The sequence below is a fragment of the Eubalaena glacialis genome, chromosome 18 (genome assembly GCF_028564815.1).
Source record: "Eubalaena glacialis isolate mEubGla1 chromosome 18, mEubGla1.1.hap2.+ XY, whole genome shotgun sequence".
In the NCBI taxonomy this organism is placed as follows: domain Eukaryota; kingdom Metazoa; phylum Chordata; class Mammalia; order Artiodactyla; family Balaenidae; genus Eubalaena; species Eubalaena glacialis.
This window is the reverse complement of record NC_083733.1, coordinates 29159199-29178067: the sequence shown is the minus strand read 5'-3', so window position 1 is coordinate 29178067 and position 18869 is coordinate 29159199. Positions and strand designations below refer to the sequence as shown.

Below are 18869 nucleotides of genomic sequence, written 5' to 3'. Positions count from 1 at the left end.
CTCTTTCCTGTTGGGCCCAGGTGGGGCCTATTTTTTGCCACCATCTGCAAAATGGAGCAGCAGACTTAGATGGCCTTGAATGGAGGAGTTTCAAGCTCTATTAACCTGGGCAGCAGGGGATCTGAGCCAGGCCAGGCCTGGTCTGATACAGCTGAGGAGTGGCGCGGTCCCTAGCGTGCGGCAGTGTACGTGCTGCTGCCCAGAGGAAGCCTCTTCCTGGCCTCAGGTTTGGGCCTTCATCTGTCACCTCCCCAGCCCCCATCAGATCTGACAACCACCACTGAGGACCGCTGCGGTTTCTCCAGACCCCAGGAACTCAGGCAGACACAGACCAGAGAGCATCCTTGCTTTTGTCTGTTTCAGAATTCGTGTAAACCACAGGGTGAACGGCACTGTGCCGTGGAGATGGCACCACCATGTTCCCCTGATTAAAAAGAAGTTAGTGTTCAGCGCTCCGCTGTGTGACTTAAATGTCAAGATTTCTTTTACCAGAGGAGATCCAGTGACATTCTGGAATCTAAGTATGAAATTTGATTCTGCCTCCCCAAATAGTGCCATTATCTCTAAGGAGGGGGTGTTCTTATGACGCCTCTTGGTGGAACATTAGAGGCTGGGCAGCAATTCCAGCACCAGCACTGATCTTTAGTCCCGCTTGGGTCACTGACCCCGGGCCGCCCAGTAAGTGCTGTACGTGTCAGGCACTGTCCTAAGCACTTCACATGCATTACCTCATTTAACCTCACAACAGATGAAAGGGGACGGTATTAGAATGATGCCTGTTTTACATACAGAAACACTGAGGGTTAAGGAAGTTCAATAATTTACGCAGGGCCATATAGCTGGTGATTGAGCTGGGATTTGAATGCAGTATCCAATACTTCTTGTGTCAGGCACTGTACTAGATGGATAAGATCTATATTCTGTCCTCAGGGAGTTTATAATTTAGTGGGAGAAATAGGCATATGCACAAACGATGAAAAAAACGAAAATGAGAGTATTTTCAACTGAATAAAGCCTCATACAAGTTCAAAGCATTATCTCTTCGCTATTGTCCCATTATAATGTACTTTACATATGCAAGTATACATGTATATGCACATAAATTTTATGTATATTTTTATATACACATGGGTGTGATAAAATTTATAACATGGGATTGTTCACAGACTTTCCCCATCTCCCACCGTGGTCCAAGTGAACCTCCTAAGCCTGTAATTGTCCAGTTTCTCCCAGACTTTCTCCCAGTGTCTGAGTTTAGGTCAGTTCTGCCACACAAGTTTCTCTGCTTTTGTGATGCAGATGCAGGCCCTGGGCTGAGGACGGAGGACGGAGGAAGGAGGAGGGGGAGGGACTCCACTCAAAAAGTTAAGAGAATTTACATGACAATGAACTGGGGGTGAGTAGGGAGGGAAGGAAGGAGGGAGACGGAGATGGAGAGACAGGGAGAAGAAAGAGAGAAACTGAGGAACAGTTGGAGAAAGGGAAAGAGGGAGAGGAGGAGAGGGAACCCCTTCTAGGCACAGAGCAGGAGAGGGAGGAAGAAAGCAGGAGGGAAAAGGCGGAATAGCAAGAAGGAGAAAGAGGACAGGAGGGAAAAAGCCTGGCAGGCTGGCGGTAGAGAGATGGTCTCTGGGGAACTTAGGGAGAAAGCAGCTAAAGAGAGTGGGGTTGGGACAGACATGAGGAAGACAGAAAACGACTGGTGAGAAAAGCAGTGGGAGTTGCCCTTTGAGTCCCTTTTCATATTTTTGGAGAGACTCAGAAGAAAGAATGGGATTCTGAAGATTTGTTTTGCCTGGTTGTACTGTGCCTATTTAAATGGGACTCTGCTCTGGACCTGAGCCACATGAATTATAGCTTCCTTGGGGTTACAAATCTGTATTATATACGTATATATATATTGTGCTGAATGTCCTTGGGTAAGTCACTTTGCCTCTCTGTGCCTCTTTTTTTTTTTTTAATTGTAAAATGGGGATAACAATAGCACCCACTGCACAGGTAGCTGTTAGGATTAAAAATTTTAATTAATATAAATGGTTTAATGCGAGCCCTAGAACTTAAAAACTGAAAGCAACTATTATCATCACCTTCAATTCTTGGAGCTGCAGTTCTCTGAGTCCATCTACTTGCTGATTCCACCTGGAGCCCATGAGGTTGAGATCATATTTGGCCCAGCCCAGCCTGTCTCCTGACTTTCTGCCAGAGGTGTCACCTTGTTCCCAGTCATCCAGGCCAGTGACACTGGAATCCCAGTTTCCTGATCCTTACACTTTTGCCCCAGTAGCCAAGTAACTACCAGGTCCCTTTCTTTCATCACCACACATCACTTTGCTGCCCTTCCTTTCCAATTCCCATCGAGACCCTTACTGTAGCTCCCAACCTGCCTCCCCACCTTCAGTCTCTCCCACCACTAGCCCACCATGCACATGCCATCATGATAATCTCCTAAAACTCGCTTTCATCCCATCCTTCCCCAGCTCAAACTTTATCAATGGCTGCCTACTGCCAACAGGATAAAACCCAAACCCCTTGGCATACTTTCCAAGGCCTACCCAATCTGGACCTAACCGTATCTTCTAACTTTCCCACACCTTCCCATATCCTAATCCTCTGTCCTGGCCACTGGCCTCCTCCGTCATTCAAATCTCCTCTGGTCACCACCAACCCATGGCCTTTATTCATGGTCTTCTCTGCTTCAAGTCCCTTTCCTCACCTACATCTGTGCCTGTGAAGCCGTACCTCTGCTTCAAGGACAGTTCCAGCCTCACTTCCTCTAAGGAGCTTTCCCTGACCACTTCACGGAATGAGCCTATGAGCCCTGTCCTCCCAAGAAGATGACCAGCCCCTTCAAGGTCCCATCCCACATTCCTCTGACTCTTTCTCCAGAGCTTAGCACAAACTAAATATATAGTAGGTACTCAGTCAACATCTGTTCAGTACTGATAACATTACAGGTTCTTTTCCTTTTTTCTCTGAGTACCGAGAAAGTTAGAAATGTCATTCTACTCAAGAGATTTTTTTGGGTGGGCCTACTATGTGCTGAGCACTGTGCTGGTTGTTGGGGTGGAGAGGTGACCCAAAGATGAATGACACAGGCCTCGAGCAGAAAGACCTTAGACATAATGAAGTTCTTATTCCAGGCGCCACTGGTGGGCTTTATGAGTTCCAGAGCCCCCTGAAATCGTATGAAAAATTTCCTGGACATGTGAGTGAGTGCACGGTTCTGGAGAGAAGGCTCATGGCTTTCATTAGCTGCTCAAACGGGTTTTGATCACCCTAAAGCGCAAGGGTCACTGCTCTAAGGAAAGAGCGACACACTGCATGAGATACATGCTCAACAGAGAAAGCACTGAGCTGAGGTGAGCTGAGCTGTCAGGGGAAGGAGAGGAAGCCTTCATGCAAAGACGGGAGCTCAGCTGGTCCTTGCTGAGCAGGAAGAGCTCCAGGGGGAAGAGAGGGGAGAAGGCACAAGAGGCAGAGGGTGTGGTCTGAGCCGAGGCCTGGAGGTGTGGGAGTGCGTGGTATCTTTGGGGAGCAGTCTGTAGTCTGGGGGGGCTGGGGCATGGGGTGTGTAAGGAGATCCCTGCCGTTTGCCCAACAGAGAGGCTCTTTCAGGCCTGGGCTCATGCACTGTCATATGGCCTCAGGTGAGTCCACACCCCAGAGAGGCTGCAGGAGAACCGAGTCAGTCCTCCCTCCACTGGGGGCCAGGGCAGGGGGCAAGCCAGCTGCCAGGAGAAGTCAAGGACGTTGTTCTAATGAGGTATGACAAGGAAGCTCCTAGATGCTTCTCTGTATGGAGAGTATAAAGCTGGTTGGCCCAAGCAGGTGCTGGGTGTGGGGCTGTTTTCCTCCAGATACGCCATCATGGGTGGGGGGAGGATGGCAGACGTGTGGAAGCCAAGAGAGAGAAGGAGGTCTTTTCTTTACAAACCAAAACACCAATCTGGGTCGGCTCTGCATGGGACGGTTCTCCCAGCATCCAAAGAGCAGATCCCCCAGGTCGGCAGCCCCTGGGAACCTGAGAGAGGAAAGAGTTTGGAGACCCAGCCTTGGGGTCGGGGCATCTGGGCACCAACAACTGGCCAGCTGCAGGCAGACCTGACTAGAGAGCGTCCAACACCCCAGGGCCCACCTCTGCCCCTGGGCGCAGTTCAGGCTGAACAGAGCTTCTCGTTCCCAACTTGCCAGGCTCACTTCTCACTCAGGGCCCTGGCAGTGTCTGCTTAGAGCCTCTGTCCCTCCTCCTCCTCCCATGGTTGGCGCCTTCTTACAGTCGAGTTTCATCACAAATATCCCTTCCAGGTTCAGGGGAACCTTCCCTGGCCACCCAGTCTGAAGTGGCTGCCCCCTTCCACCTCAACCCCCTGACAACTGATACACAGGCAGGCGGGGGATCCTTGCACCCCGCTGCCCAGACAGCAAATCCAGAGCAGCCCACTCCCAGGAAACACCTTCTCCAGCTGCCTGGCTCACTTTAGCCTAAGGTGAAATAACACAGGAGGAGGTGCCCAGGGCCTGGAGGCCTTTGCCAGCCAGAAGCCTGACAAACCCGTGCTGCCCCGCAGACCGGTCAGGCGTCTGCCATGGTGCCACCTGCCGGAAGAGGACTGGGCTCCAGCTCCTCTCTGTGTCCAGTGGACCCTCCAGGGAGTCCCCACTCTGCTTTTGGTCTCCCTTCCCAGAGGAGCCTTTCCTGACCTCCTACTTGAGGGTTGTCTCGACCAGGAATCCCACAGAAGAGAAACAGCCACAGAAGCCAAGGGGTCCCGCAGTATGGTCCTTAATGTATCATCTTCCTAGCAATTCCCAAGCAATCATCTCTCTATTCAGGATAATAAAATGGAAAAAAAAAAAATCCCCCCAGGAACAACAAACGTTTTCCAAAACTGAAGGGGAAAAGCATTCTGAAGTCACACTGACTGTCTGGGTTATAATCAGGGCAGGAGGTTTTGGGGAAAGAAGACTGGTTGGGAGGTGGGCATGGCGGTGAACACACATACTCCTGGAAGATCTCGCAGGCTGTGGTTGTGTGTGCCTGCGTGCGTGTGTGTTTGTGTGGGTGTTTGTGTAAGGTGTGTGCTGTGGACACGAGCTTTTGCACTGGGCCTGTCGTCTGGTTAACTGAGATTCAGCCTCCATGCTCTCTCTTTGGCCAAAAGGCAGACAGAAAGACCAAAGGCCTGTGGCCTGCCCCATGTCTGAAGATCATACCAGGCATTTCCTGCTCTGGGCTTTAATGCCTGAGTTGACTAAAGTGAGTTAATACTTGTAAGGTGCTTAGCACAGTGCCTGGCAGCTAGTAGGTGTTCAATACAAGAGAGCTATTTGTATAACCACTGTGGCCATTATCATTACAAATGAATGAAGCCCTGTAACTTGTCTGGCTACTTGTAACCTGTCTTGGCTACTTCTGATGATCTGAGTTGCTCTTTGCTGACTGGTTTCTCCAGCTCCACTCCTACTGTGCTCGTTCCTGTATCCCCAGCAAGGCCTGGTACATTGTACTCTCAGTGAATACTTAGTGGAAACAAGACTGAAGAACTCAGTGCCCCTGGTTCCGCAGGCCCTGGCTCTATGACCAAAACCAAAGCTGGTCCCTGGGGAGAAGTACTTCCTTTGCAGAGCCAGCTTCCAGACTCAGCCTTGCAGACGGGCAGCGCCCGGCTTCCCCACCCCAGGCTGGTCTTGGACACATTCTCAGTCACCCAGTTCCCATCTTCCGGGAGGAGGCAATGCCTGAGCTGGGATGACTCTGTCGCATGGAATTAGGATTTTGTGCATAAAATATTGAATTTTACATTTAAAGTTATCTGTCACAGATTATTTATCAGACCCAGAGAAGGTGAGGATAGTCTTCCTCTGTGAGGGAGGTGATTTTTTAGCCAAGACAGGATATATACATGATGTATAACCAAACCACGCAGTAATCGGAGATTAATGCTCTCCGTCCAGAGGCTCCAAGGAGGGGCCCAGGCGCTCGGAGGCCTCCACCTGCTCCCCTCCTCATGCTCCAGGTCACAGGAAGAGGATCGCTGGGATTCAGGGTCCCACCAGGAGACGAAGAGTCACTTTTAGATAGATTTATCTGAGGCTGTTTTCCCTCCCTCCCTTCCTCCCTCCCCCCCCTTTTATTTGGCTTTGCCAGTATAGCTGTGTAAGGTTCAGTCTTACAGTTAACATAAATGTTTGCAAAAAAGAGGCTTTTACAACTTATTCCATTCACCACTTATCAGATGCCTGGAAACTCAACTGAAAAACTGTCCCTGTTCTAGGATGTCGACCTCCTACAGGAAGGAGAGCCTCTTCGGTCCTCAGACTCACCTCGGAGGGGCAGAAAATACAACCCATGGGGCAAAGGAGGGAAGAGAGTGAATTCAAGTGGCTGCCCCACCCGCAACAAGGTAAGGAAAGCTCTCCTAAGGAGGGAAGACGGTGGCCAGGTGGGGCTTGTTTTGTCTAAGAAATATTTTTTCTGTTCAAGTTAATTGCCCAAGGGCATGTACTTGGACAATGTTGTGAGAGTCCCAGTTTAGGGCAGTCACCAACCCTTTCTCATCTGCAAAATAAACGCTGGAATTCTGTGGCTGTTGTCTCCTTGGCGATTGTGCTGTGGCGGTTTGCTCGTCACCAGAGCCCCTGTTTGACTGTATTGGCCAGGTCGACTGGTACACTGGCCGGTGACACAGCACGGTCTCGTCCTGCCCCTGCACGGCAGCCTGGCCTTATAAAGAGGACGCAGCGGGTACCGGAGACGGCCCTCTCCTCCCCGTGTGCATGCGCGCAGCAGCCTACCTTTCTCTCCTTGTCACCGTATTCGATGCCCAAAGTGTCCATGGCCCGGACGATGGCTGCCAGGGACTGAATGGTGTTGCTGTAGACAACGGGCTTGTACTGCTTCACGTCTTCTCCAGAGAAGCCATCTTCGTGGATGATCCTAGAGCAAAACCACACACAGCAAGCCTGATGAGTGCGCTGTCCACACCTGGCACCGAGCGTGCCGGGCATGTGAAGCCCCACCCCAGCCAACCTCCAGGCTTAGCTGGCTGAGGGCTGGGCCCAGCTCGGATGCTGAATTACTGAGCTGCTGTGATAAAACCACAAAATCTGAAGGAAAAATCGACCTAAATTACTGAAAATTAATCTGAAAAACAGAACAGTGGAAAAAAGAAATGCAGTCTTTTTTACATTCCCTATGTACAGTGAAAGAAAGATCAGTCAAGGGGTTGATAATACTTGAAAGCACTTAGAACACACACTAAGCACTCGATAAATGTTCACCATTAGTATTTTTAAGCAAAGCTCAGGGTTTTAACTTAAATATCCACTTAGGAGTATACTGCTGAAGACCCCTGCGAGAAGCCTGCAAACGAAGAATACATTTTTTCTTTCACAGAAAACTTACACTGCTTTTAATGAAGGTAAGAGCACTCACTTAAAACCTTCCTCTTTGACAAGAGAAAAGCCAACAGAAGGAGTTGCCTATTCCCCATCCTCAGCTGGGATGTGAGCACTGTGTCACCCTCATTTTGATGGCTCTGAACATGACATGGAGGACACGAAGGTGACACTGCAGTTCTCAGAGGCCATGCGACACTCCCTGCCCTCCTGTTCTCAGGTTCCTCTGGGGTCAGGGCTGAGGCTGGACATGCCCTGAGGTCCCTGTTCCCTGCAGATGGCGGCCGCTCAGTGAACGCCCGCTGCCGACAAGGGTCTGGGGAGGAGAGAGAACTAGAGAGGGGGGAAAGCCAAGACTTTGCAAGAATCCTCTCATGGTTGAGGTAAGTAAGAGAGGACAAATGGGTTTCAAGACTAACATCCAACATTAGTCATCCCCCGTGCAAACTCTCCTGTGGTCATGTTTTTTAGTCCAAGACTGAACACTACCTGTAACACGTACATCCACCTGTATAGTAGCTCAGACCTCCATTTCCACCTCCACAGCCCCTCTCCAGCCCTTCATGTCCTCAGTACAGGAGAAAACTGCTAACAAGTTTTCTTTCTTTGTATAAACAGTTTTACTGAGATATAGTTCACAGACCATACAATCCACCCATGGAAAGCGTGTGATTCAGTACTTCTTAGTATATTCACAAGGTTGGGCAATGACCAGCACAGGCTAATTTTAGACCATTTCTGTCCTCTCCAAAAGAAATCCTGTACCCATTAGCAGTCCCTCCCCATCCCCTACCCGAGCAGTAAGCAACCACTCATCTGATCTGCCTTCTGTTTCTATAAATTTGCCTATTCTGGACATTTCACATAAATGCAATCACACAAGGTGTCGTCTTTTGTGACTAGTTTCTTTCACTTGGCATGTTCATCCATGTTGTAGCGTGCATCAGTACTCCCTTTCTTTTTATTGCCAAACTAGATTCCACGTACAGATATACCACGTTTTACTTATCCATTCGTCAGTTGATGGACACTAATGATTCCTGTTATAAAATGTGACTTGGTGCTGGGTTGTGAGTCTTTATCCTGAGTTTCTCTAAGAAGCAGATCAAAATGACCCTATTGCCTTTTCACTGACTTTTATTAGCCCTAAATCCGTTTTTGTACAAGTTTCTTGAGTGTACACCCAGTCTGAGGCATTGGTGCACAACCCCAGGGGGATCTCAAAGGGAATTGTTAGTTTCCATCGTAAACAGCCAGAAAACTGGACAAAATATATTAAACAAGTGGTTTCAGACACTGGAGAACAGGCAGCACAGGACCGTGATCCGGAACAGAAAGGAAGCAAAGCGTGGTGAGTCCTATGATTGCCTTGGGTTTCTGCCTGGAGGCGTCTACCAGACCTCAGTGCAGGGAGGGAGGACCCAAGCAGAGCACAGGGGTCTACTGAGCTGATGGGATAAAGATAAAAGTTCAGGAAAGCTGTGGGGACTGGGAATTGAGGGGCAGAGTACCAGAGAGAAAAGTGCAGAGAGAGAGAGAGCTCCAGATATCTGAACAGGGGTCTCCTTGAGTCTTTGGCTGAATAGAGTGAGACTCTACGAGCTCAAGAAACAAGTGTCAGGGAGCTTATAAGGTGAACACCTCCCACAGCTGGCCCAAGGCTGGGAGATGCTCAAGTTCCGACTAACCAGAGTGGAGAGCTGACACCTAGGGCATTTGGCAGAAACCCCAGAAGGCTCACGCCATGGTAGTAGGGCTAAACTAGCCCTAGAGTAAAGGCTACATTAGACCTGCCCTGACAAAACTGAAAAATGGACCTCAAAAAGCCAAACTGACCCACAAGTAACTTAACTGCCTGACAGAATAAAATCTAACACTCTTTAAATGAGGACAACAAAATCCAGACACTTAATAATATCCATAATATCCAGCATCCAATAAAAAATTTCTGGATATGCAAAGGAGGAGGAAAGCGTGACCCATAACCAGGAGAAAAATCAGTCAACAGAAGCAGACCCAGAAGTGACAGAGATGATGGGATTAACAAATAAGACCTCAAAAACACCTATTTAAAATATTTTCAAGAAATTAAAGGAAAACATGAGTATAATGAGTAAAGAAATGGAAGATAAGAAAGAACAAAATGAAGTATCTAGAGAGGAAAATACAATATCCGAGATAAAAATTTCACTGTAGGGGATTAACAGCAGATTTAGACACACAGAAGATTAGTGAACTTGAAGACACAGATATAGAAACCATCCAAACTGAAGCAAAGAGAGGAAAAAGGCTGAAAATTTATTACATAGAAGTAAAATTTATACAATAGCACAAAGGATGGGAGGGGTAAAATGGAAATATACTGTTGAAAAATTCTTGTATTATACATGAAGTAGCATAATATTACTTGAAAGTAAAGCATGATAAGTTAAGATACATATTGTAAACTCTAGAACCATCACTAAAAAAGTCTCCAAGACCAGACTCCCCTCAGAGGGTGACCTCTGGGTGACCTGAGAGGTGCAGCCTGGATTTACTGGTCCCCATGACACACTCTCCCAAGAAGCCAGTGCAATGAGTTTCTCATGCTTCGTTCTGGACCAGCAGGCCTTGCCACTCTACCGGGAATACTCTCTAGACCCTCAGCTGCCTACAGGATTTCCTTCCACTAGGGGATGGGACTATCATTTTTCACACCTGTTAGTATTAATTCTTTATACCACCTAACAAGGTAGGGAGGGTAGGATGTTATTATACCCATCTGTAGAAAAGGAGATTGAGCGAGATTGAGTAACTGGCCTAATGGCTGTCAGCAGGCAGGGTGAGAGCCAGATGCAGGAGCAGCACCCGGGTCTCTGAGTACACAGTCCTTTCTGCCACCCCTCAAGCCTCAGACTGGACTAGGCAGAATACTGCCTGGAAGGTCTCACTGGTGCCTGGGGTGGCCCAAGATAGAGAAGCTTCATTTGGGGTTTACAAAAATGATGCAGTTTGGCCAAAAATTGCTCAAATCATGATTATTGGTTGCATAACTTGTTCAAACTGGCTTATATTAGCTTAAAATTGGGTTTCCTGCTTCAGGGTAGAATTTTACACCTTCCCTTCCCTCTGACTACAAAGTAGTAAGTACTCAACCATAGAAAAGTTGCACCATACAGAACACCACCAAAAATAAATAAATATTCATAATTCTACTGTTCAGAGAAAAAGGCTGGATTTTTTTAGTGTAAGTCCTTCCATATTTCTTTCATGCCCCATTCTTCTCTGCTCCCCACCCCCTCGCCCCAGCACTGATTTCAGTCATATATCCTTAAAAGTATCACTTACGGCCCCTTTATTTTCTATTTCCCATCTCATTCCGGAGAGTGGTCAGAGCTTAGGAGTCAGAAAGACGGGGTCGCCAGCTCCATCACTGGTGAGCTGTGTGTTCCTGGCAAAGGATTTAACCCCTCGGGCCTTGGTTTCCTCAGCCGCAAGGAACTGTTGTGAGGAATAAATGTAAAGTGCCTATTGTATAGTAAGTATATAACATATAGTAGCTGTTAGTGATAATATCTTCATTCTAAAGTCAAAATCCCCCAAAAAGAATTTCCTTCGCTGGTGGTACAAAAGAAGCAGAATCATAACAGCCGCTAATGTTTGAGGGTTTAGTCTTTGTGTTAAGTGCTTTACATGCACCATCTCGTCTAATCTTCAAAACAAACCTAGGAGATAATTTTATCTTCTCTTGACAGATAGAGGAAACTGAGGCTCAAAGAGGTTAACCCAGTTACCCGAGGTCACGCAGCTGGTAAGTGTGACAATGGCATTCGAGGCCGTGCTTGTGCCCACCAGGTGGATGCTGACAGGCAGGACTGCTTCTTCTGCTGGGATCCCTATATCTAGGTTCCCACAGAACCCAGAGATTTCCCATACAAAGTGAGCATCAAAACATCTCCTATAATATCAGCCCAAGGAGTATGGGGCAAGGAAAGGAGGTGTTTGGTTAGGGTTTGGAGAGGCAGCCCAGGGGAGTCTGGTTTCTGGTTTCTTGTGACAGCCCAGGTTTGAGCCCTGGAGGAGACCAGGCCAGGATTTGGAAAGCAGGAGTGAGGCTGCATGTGGCACCTCTGACATCTCACACTGCAGCAGCCCCAGACAAACCAAGCTTCATCTACATAGCTGAGTGACAGAGTGCAGAATCAAGTCCCAGAGACATCATCTGAGCCACTGGATCCAGCTATTCCTGAAGCTAACCCTATCCCTACACTTCTGAGTGATGTGAGTCAAACAACTCCCTCTTATTTTTGCATAAGCTAATCTGATTTGGGTTTCTGTCACTTACAACCAATACAGTCATGACTAAAACATGTTTCGTACCTTGGGAGACCATTTCCTAGTGCACTTGTTTATTAACTTTCTGTCTTTACCACCAGCCTGTCAGTCCCTGGAGGTGAGGTACCACATCTCATCCATCTTAGTTCCTGCTCTCCATAACAACTGGCACAGGGCTAGGCTCTGAACAGTACTCAGGGGAAGTGGGACATAACTACATGAACCAGGATTACACTGATGCACAAGACCCACCCCTCTCCAAGGAGCTCACTAAAGGAGGCAGACGTGTGTGTGTGTGTGTGTGTGTGTGTGTGTGTTGGGGTGGGAACTCACCAGATTTCCTATGTCTTCAGAGCCAGGGTAGCAAAGGAGGGTCAAGCTAGATGCTGTGTTGGTGCCCACCCCAAACTCAGGGACTCTGAGGGGTGTGGGGTTTTCCAAGCTACCAAACCAGAAGAAACCTGGGGAGCAAGCAAAGGCTGATTCTGCAGCCTTGAGTGTTTGATTTTGGGCAGAAGCCACCAGCTGGACTCTGGAAACGTGGCAACACAATTGAGGGAGAAGATCCCAAGTGGAAATGGGGAGAGAGAGGGAGGGTAGCAGCCAAGCCTGCCGTAGCAGGTCTGAGCTTTCTGGGAAGAGGCGATCAAGGAGGGACCCCACTCCCACCACCCCACCACCTCCCCTATCCCAGCTCCTCTCTCTGCTGCAGGGGGCCTGGGCTGGGGCTCCCTTTGCTCTCTGCTTCCCCCTCTCAGTGCAGGACTGCACTCAGCTGCAGTGAGACTCCCCAGGCACAGTGGCCTTATATGGTCATAGAACCACAGGCTTAGGAGCTGGAAGGGACCCTGGAGGATCATCTGGCCCCGCAGCCATTCTCCCTCTCTGAATCACAGATGCTTCTGACACTGTGACAAACGCACCAACACACACACAGTTTTACCCCCCATTTCTGGAGGTTCACAAACGCACAGACTCTAAGCTGCTGGAACACATGATTTTTCACTCCATCTCCACGGTGGATTAAATGCCCCTCCTCTGCTTCCTTTTATCAGCACCCTTTCCCCGGCACCGGGACCATCTCTCCATCCTCCACAATAATCCCTTTAGGAGTTCAGATTAAGGGGGTGCTTTTGGAGCCAGACTTGAGACGTGTGACTGGGCAATTTCCTTAACTGCTTGGTGCTTCAGTTTCCTCAACTTTCCATGGAGATGAGCCTAGTAATTAACAGTGGCTACCCTCACTGGGCCACAGTATGTAATGAAGAGGGCCTGGCACAGGAAGCACTCAATCAGCTCAGTTGTTATGATGACTGTTATTGATGTTACTGCATTTGCTAAGTGGAGCCGGGGGAGAAAGTACAGGGTGCTGGGTGTCCGGTGTCTGTCCTCTTGAGGCCAGGAAGTGACCCGGGGCCATGGGGCAACAGGGAGGCCGGACACCATGGGAAGACCCCTTCCCCCGCAGGAGGAGGAGAAGCAGGGCTCACAGCCACAGGAAGGAAGACGGGGCAGGGAGAAGGGGCACTGTCCAGACTGGAGCAGAGAATCTGCTCATTTACCTAATGAACATCACAGGAGCAGCAGTGGGCCGAAAAGCTAAATTTCCTGATTTGGGGGCCGATTAATGAGGTTATAATATGTGTTTCTCATCACATGTGGGCTGCCTGGGTTAGGGTCAGTGCTCAGGGCTTCACTCGTGTGACCACTGACAACAGTTTCCAGTCGTCGGGAAGACCGGATCAGCAATGTGGCTCTGGCCCTAGAGCCACAGCCCTCCCCAGCGAGGGAAAAAGACCACCCTGGCTTCAGAGAACACAGTTTTAATCAAACAGGCAACAGTGAGATACCAGTGAGTTAATGAGCCACATACCAGCAATTAGGGGCTCCACAGAACCTACTGGAGCAACGGACCCGGACAGGATTGTAAAATGAAAACACCGGTTAGAGTACAACGTGTGCCCCATGCAGCCATTTGTATAAAACTAGATTTGTGTGTGATGGTGTTGGTAAGAGGTGGGGGTGTGGAGGGAGAAGGCAGGAGACAGAAAAGATGATGTGGGAGGATGCTTAACAAAATATCATCAAGGTCACTTTTGGATGGTAGCATTCAGTGATTTTTTTTTACTCTCTTCTTATCATGTTTGTTTTGTTTCATTAAAAAAAACGTGCATCTGTTATTTGAAAGGACAACAAATCATGTTCAATGGGAGACAGACACTGGTGTTTATTAACGGGGACCATTTTGGCTGTGAGAGAAGAATCGAGTAACAAGGGGGAAAGTCGTCAATCAATAGGAATTTCCTGACATGTTTCACTTGGGTTCAGCCTGGTCCCTGCCTTCCCAGGGCTCTCGTTCCAGGTGAGAAAGCTAGTGCTGAGAATATGAGTTAACAGTATAAAGTGGCATCTGCCAAGGGCCAACTGAAGGGTATGTGCGTCAGACATGCTGGCTGCCGCCCAACAGCCATTCCCTTCTCACCATGGTGCGTTCCCTTCCCTGTCTCCCTTGCAGCTAAGAGTGACCATGTGATCCAGCTCAAGCGAGTAAGACTGAAGGGGAGTTGGCTAGAAATGCCTCTGAGAAAGACTTTCTCTTCTTGTTCCAGTGACAGACCTTTGAGAACAGCTTTCCGGTCCCCTCATTTCTCCACTGCCCCTGTGTCCCTGGCTGTCCCTCTGCCAGCTGTTCCCTGGCTTCTTGCCTTAACATGTGGTTGCATGACGAAGTAAATACTGGAGCCATGGCAGCCATATTGTGACCAAGAGGTTAAAGGCCACCACCCTAAGGACAGCAGGTCAAAAGGGTATAGGGCATTCCTAGTGACACTGTGCAACTGCCAAATCAGCCGTGATACTATCTGATGACAAAGGTCACGCTCCTACCATGATGCCCCCTGCCTGGGTAGGTAACTGTGACTCAGAGAGGACAGACTTGCCTACAGTCACATGGTTAGCTTGTGGCAGAGCAGGGACAAAATTTCCAGATGCCCTTCCACTGTGTCATAGGCCTCTCATCTACCTTAGTGCACCCCTGAGATGGGGGGGTGATGGGTGATACCAGCTAAGAAAAACATCTAACAATTGCAAAACAGAAAGATTTTTTTCCACTTCTGTCTTAAAAGCTCTAGTTCCCAATAACTTGGGGGCTTCTCTGAGGGTATTCTGTAAGCTTCTTCATTCAGCCCCTAATTCAGCCTTCATATATTTTTCAGGTACCGACCACGTACCAGTTAAGTGCCGGGGATATAAGAGTGAACCGACAGATACGAGCCCTGCCCTCATGGAGCTTGAATATGAAGACAGATATCAAAGAAGTACTTTCACAAATGGTTAAATTATAAGTGGAGTAGGTGCTACCCAAGAAGAAAAACCCAACCAGAAAGAGCTACAAGAGAAGGACCTACAGCAGGGGCGCAGGGTGGGTGCAGGGCCCACCTCTCAGGAAGCAGCATTCCAAGTGGAGTGGGAGCAGGCCAGAGAGACAGGGAGGGAGACGGGACTCCAGACTTGGTGGGGGGGGGCACAGCACAGGCAGAAGCGGCACTGTGGAGAGCCTGCGTGGTCTCTGCGTGTCTTCCAGAGCCCCCAGCTGGCACACGGGGTGCCGGGAAATGTGTGCTAAATGAACAGAAGGCACTTCATAGGCTGGCAGGTGGCAATGGAAGCCAGAGAGCCCAGTCAGGAAGGCTGCTCTGGATCTGGTGCTGGTGCAGGTCTGATGTTCCCTCCGCAGGGAGGATTCCACTGAGTCTCATGGAGAAGTACAAATAGCGAGTTAATTCAATGGGGGAAGCATCACAAACACCAGCCAGGCTACAGGCACTGGTAGGAACAGCAGACCAGCTGAAGGCGGGCACCGCAGAGGTGAGGCACCCGAGGATAATGTGTGCGTGGCGGCGGGGACTGGCCCTGCTGAAACCCCCCCTCCTCTCCCTGTTGGAGCCCCGCTGACTCTGTTCTTGTACATATTCTCACTTGATGAAGTCTTGTGCGCAGTGGGGTTTGACCTGCAGGAGAAACCCTGGTCCCTGGTTTGCTGGATGCCACCAAGGGTGAAGACAAAGCAGGGCAGTCAACAGTGGTCCAGAGGGCACTGTGTGGGCAGGGACAGGGGGTTGGTGAGAGGTGGGCATTTCCAGGACCCGCAGCAGCCCAAATCCCCTAGGGGACGCTAGTCATCCATTTAGTTCATTCTACAAACGGACACTGAGTACCTATTAGGAGCTGGATACACCCTGACTCTCCTACTCACTAAACGTGTGGACCACGGCCAAGTTAACCTTCCTGGGCCCAGGTCTCTCCTCTAGAAAACAGGGATAATGACTGTCCCTCACAGGGCTGTCTGCAGTATTAAAGAATGTGTGGGGAGGGCCTGGCACACAGCTGGGCCCAATAACTGCCAGTCCCTAGTATTAAAAGTCAGAGACTAATCACAGACTAATCAGTGCCAAAGCAGGGCTAGACCACTCGCCTTGTCTCGCAGGCCATGGGTCCCCCGTACACCCAGTGAAGCAGTGCCTTGACCTAAATGAGTGAGAGGCTGGGGGCCAGAGGGTACCTATGTTTTGAATGACTGGCTCAGAGACCACCAGCTGCAGGTGTCTTACTAAGTAATTATGCTGGGCCCTTGTTTCTGATTTCCCAGAGTCCCAAGGGAGCAGAGGGACTGAGACCTGGAGTCCCCTGTTGAGAGCCAGAAGCTTTGCTCTTTTCTAGGCATAAAGGCTGTTTCCTTGACTGGCAGAGCTGGAGCCATCCTCAAGATTACTGCCTCCAATCTCCCACCGATGGCTTCCTCCTCCTCTCACCCACAAAGCTGACCACTACATGCCAGGTGCCATTCATATAGCACCCAGGAGGCAGTGGGGAACAGAACAGACATAGCCCTGATTTCAAGGGATGCACAGTTTAGTAAACAAACAAGCAAATAATCATACAGTGATAAACACAAAAAGGGGGTGTAGAGTTAGGAGCCTGAAAAGGAGGTGACATGTGAAGCTGAGACCTGAACGATGAGATGGAGTGGATCTTGGATATATGTGAGGAAGAGCATTTCAGGCACAAAGAACAGCTCGTGCAAAGGTCCTGGGGCACCTTGTGTGTGAGAAGGATGGTGAGGAGCCAGCTGGGCTGGAATGGAGTAAATAACCAGGATTGTGGAGGGGATGAGGTCAGAGAGAGCAGCGGGGATTTGATCACACAGGACTAATGCACTACTTATATTTTTTCTTAATACACATTATACAGTCACCTATTAAAATAAAAAAAATGTTCATCTGTGTACCACCCTGACCCATCTTGACTTCCAACAGTTCTGCTCTAAGCACGGATCACTTTAAAATAGCAGCTTTCCCTCCTCTTTCCCTGACTTCTCCAGCCCTGCCTGAAAGGGCTATTCTTGGAACACTCATAGATTCCAACTCACACAGCTAAGGAAAAAAGAAGAAGAAAAAGAAAAAAAAAAAAAATCAGCCATCATCCCGTCACCTGGAGGGAAGCACCATCCTCATGTTAGTGTAAATTTCAGTTCTTTCACCTGGGAGTCCATATTGTTTCCCCAGAGACGGAATCACACTGTGTGGCTCTCTGTGTCACCAGCTGTTTGGGGTCCCATCATCTGAATGGGCCCTGAGTCATGCAGCCAAACCCCTACCAGTGGACGTTCGGGTTGCTTGTGGATGGGCGCTCTTCCCAGCTTCAACTACGAGCCTACTCCTCCCAGTGAAGGCAGAAAGCTACGAAACCTGCACAGAACAAGCCAGAGGCTGGACGACTCCGGCCTCACAGGCTGGGCTAGAGTGAAGCACGTGGGCACAAATGGGATCTTTCGGCTATTTGAAAAGAAGACACGAAAGCCTCGATTTGAAACCCAGCTGTTTAATTGTGGGGTGAAGTTGTATGGTATGAGAGAAGTTATTTAAGAAATAAGTAAGATCCCTTAGTGATTCATACTATATTTAGAACCTGATATTCTAATGTAGAATAATATAGAATAGGAGGGTATTTAAAAAGAATAGTGTCAGGCAGACCAATCCCCCAGGGGAATGACTGGTACAAAACAAGGGGTATGTCCTATTGACAGTGACTTGCAGAAATCTGTTATAAAGATGCCATTTTTAATGAGGGGAAACTCAGGCCAGAAGCAAAGATGCCAGCTGCCAATTGTCACCAGATGGAGCCAGGGGCAAGGCCAGGACTTGTTGTGATTCCAGTACACAGCCTCTGCTGCCATTATCTGGAAAACAATGTGGACCTTGCCCTTTCTCAAGACTCCCAGTGCTGGGGGGTGGGCGCACGCCGGCTCTCATTCCATGGGGGGCATGATGCTCTGAGCACTGCCTTCTCGGGCTCTGTTCCTTTTTCTCTTCTCATTAGGGTGGGTGGTCTGATTCCTGGGACCCCAGCCTTGGATTAGAGACATCATGCCTTGGACTTAGAGGCAGAAGACCTAGGTTCTTATGCAGTTTGGCCACTGACAAGCATTGGAACTCCAAGTGAAGTGGGCAGGAAAAGGCCCCCGAGAGCCGGGGCCTCTGGCCAGCCCTTCTTAGGTCAGCAGCACTGGCCTTGGCCTGGGGCTCCACCTTGGGGTTAGAGGAAATCCTTCGAGGCAGCTCTGCCAGCCTCCTGTGAGGATACCCTCGGCCTCCTAATCCACCCTCAGATTTCAGCCACTGGCTCTTCCCATGCTAGTGTTTTGAGAAAAATACTGGCATTTCCTGTGGCAGCTTCTACCCCAGTTTTGTCACTCAGGAGACCTGGGGTCTGGTCTTGTCTCTGCCACCGAGCAGCTGGAGTGAGTCACTGGGACTTTGGATTCATTTCTTGTGTGTTTTGCCCCTGCCTCTCGGACAGGTCAGGTGCCAGCTTCGGGCCTGGGTTGTGTCAGCTCCCTGTGGTCACCCTGCTTCACTCAGCTTAACCAAGCTCTGTGGTCATCTTTATGTCTTTTTGGGGTATAACAGATCACAAAACATGGGGGTAAGCAATCAAAGAGGATCTTGGTGGACAAAGGGTTGAGGAGATCTGAAATAGAGGCCTGTATCCCTCACTGAATTCAAGGTCTGCTCAGATGTCACCTCCTCAGACCACCCTGGCTAAAAGAGGCCCTCCATCATCCCCTGTCTTTATCTTGCCTTATTTTCCTTCAAAAC

General features: G+C 49.2%; 1 protein-coding gene across 3 annotated transcripts in view; it reads right to left on the bottom strand.

Annotated features, from left to right (window-relative positions):
* Positions 1 to 18869, bottom strand: part of GNAO1 (G protein subunit alpha o1) — a 168395-nt gene that overhangs the window by 77633 nt on the left and 71893 nt on the right. For all 3 annotated transcript variants that reach the window (XM_061174462.1, XM_061174463.1, XM_061174461.1), the window contains exon 3: positions 6796 to 6937. In XM_061174462.1, the coding sequence (XP_061030445.1) occupies positions 6796 to 6937 (142 nt within the window). The remainder of the gene's footprint in view (positions 1 to 6795; positions 6938 to 18869) is intronic.